A 1783-nucleotide genomic window follows, 5' to 3' on the forward strand; every position below is an offset into this window, starting at 1 on the left:
TTCCACAGGCACCTCTCCCCTGCAGCCTCCTCTGTCATGCCCCTCTAACTGCTTAGTCCTCATGCTTGGTGTGTCTTTTGTTTGTTTGTTGGTTGGTTTTTTGGTGCCGAAACCTGGGATCAAAGGTGTGTCTTTATTGAGCACCAACTGCATGCATCTCCGCGCTGAGCATGCGTGATCTCATCAAGTCCTCCACCCCTCATGCACTGCAGGCATTCTAGACCCATCTTGCAGGTGAGGGACTGAGGCTCAGAGAGGTGATGTGACTTGCCCACGCTCACACAGCTGAGCCTGGCTGTGGGCTGAGCTTCCGGGAGCCGGCGAGCCCATGACCAGCCTGGCCTCACCGGTGTCTCCCCTCCTCGCCGTGCCCGCAGTACATCTTTGATGTCAAGAAGGCAGAAGACGAGGTGCTGATCTCCATCCAGCAGCGGCCTAAGCAGTCCACCCGTCGGGACGGCAAGGGCGAAAACCTGGCCATCGGCTTCGACATCTACAAGGTGAGGTCTGCTCTGGGTGAGGAGAGTGAGGGAGCTGGCGTCGGGGCCGCCGGCACCAGGGGAAGAGCACCTTGGTCACCGACATCATCCCTGCCACCCTGACCACGCTGGCTGACACCGGGGCATGCTGTGGCATCGGCCCTGTTCGCAGGACCCAGAGGCCCAGCCTGCCTGGGATTGGCTCCCAGGGGAGCACTCAGCCTGATTTCTTCCTGCCTCAGACCCATAGGCCTGGGCTGCTTGGTGGGTGGGGCCAGGCTCTGGGAGCCCCCTGCTGCCCCGTCCCTCAGGGCTCTGGGTCCCGCTGAATTGGAGGCTTTGCTGGGCACAGGGAGGCGGCGCCCTGAGCAGAGCCAGGCAAGCTCACCAGTGGCCACTCCTCCTGGCCCGGGGCTCGGGTACCTTCCCCATAGCGTGACGCTCAGTGCGTGATGACATTCAGCGTAGAACCAGATGCCTAGAACCTAGTGACACCACGTGGATATGCTGGGCGTGTGATCGAGTCAAGTCCCTGGCATTTGACATGCTGGTCATGACACTTTGTTCATGTCGCTGTGTTGTCCATTCACTGTGTGCTGATGTGCTGTCACTTTGACGTGACGTGTCTGGCCCTCCCTGACGTGACTGTAGCTTATTGATGGCACTTATTCCAGTGATGGTTAGCTTGTCCTACCGGCTGGCGATGTCCCTTCATGGACACCGGCTGTGACCTGGGCGGATATGATGGTCAGAATCCCCACAGACATTGTTATCGGGGATTCCTCTTGCCCCCGACTCACATCCCATACCATTCAGCCATTTAAAGTGTGCAGTGATGTTGGTGTGTCCATAGAGCTCTGCAGCCAGCACCACATCAATTTTAGAGCATTTCATCACCCCACCCCACACCCTTTAGTCACCATCAGCCAGTCCCATGCACCCAGCCCTCCCAGCCCCAGGCAAACACTCATCTGCTGTGTCTGTAGATGTGCCTGTTCTGGGCATTCCACGTGAGTGGTTCTGCTGCTCTTTTGCACGGTGGTGAGGGAGAGATGTGAGATGGGGGCCGGGCCGGGGCCGGGGGCTCTGTGTGACCTCCGCTGCCTGCAGGTGGAGGAGAACCGCCAGTACCGCATGCACAGCCTGCAGCACAGGGCCGCCAGCTCCATCTACATCAACTCACGCAGCGTCTTCCTGCGCACGGACCAGCGGGCAGGGCGCTACGTCATCATCCCCACCACCTTCGAGCCAGGCCACACCGGCGAGTTCCTGCTCCGAGTCTTCACTGACGTGCCCTCCAGCTG

At 59.7% G+C, this 1783-nt stretch overlaps 1 protein-coding gene across 1 annotated transcript in view; it reads left to right on the forward strand.

The window, feature by feature from the left end:
* Window positions 1–1783, forward strand: part of CAPN5 (calpain 5) — a 40277-nt gene that overhangs the window by 34377 nt on the left and 4117 nt on the right. The window contains exons 8-9 of the mRNA XM_006763840.2: window positions 378–500; window positions 1590–1783. Of these exons, the coding sequence (XP_006763903.1) occupies window positions 378–500; window positions 1590–1783 (317 nt within the window). The remainder of the gene's footprint in view (window positions 1–377; window positions 501–1589) is intronic.

Source organism: Myotis davidii, unplaced genomic scaffold, assembly GCF_000327345.1.
Source record: "Myotis davidii unplaced genomic scaffold, ASM32734v1 scaffold139, whole genome shotgun sequence".
Classification (NCBI taxonomy): domain Eukaryota; kingdom Metazoa; phylum Chordata; class Mammalia; order Chiroptera; family Vespertilionidae; genus Myotis; species Myotis davidii.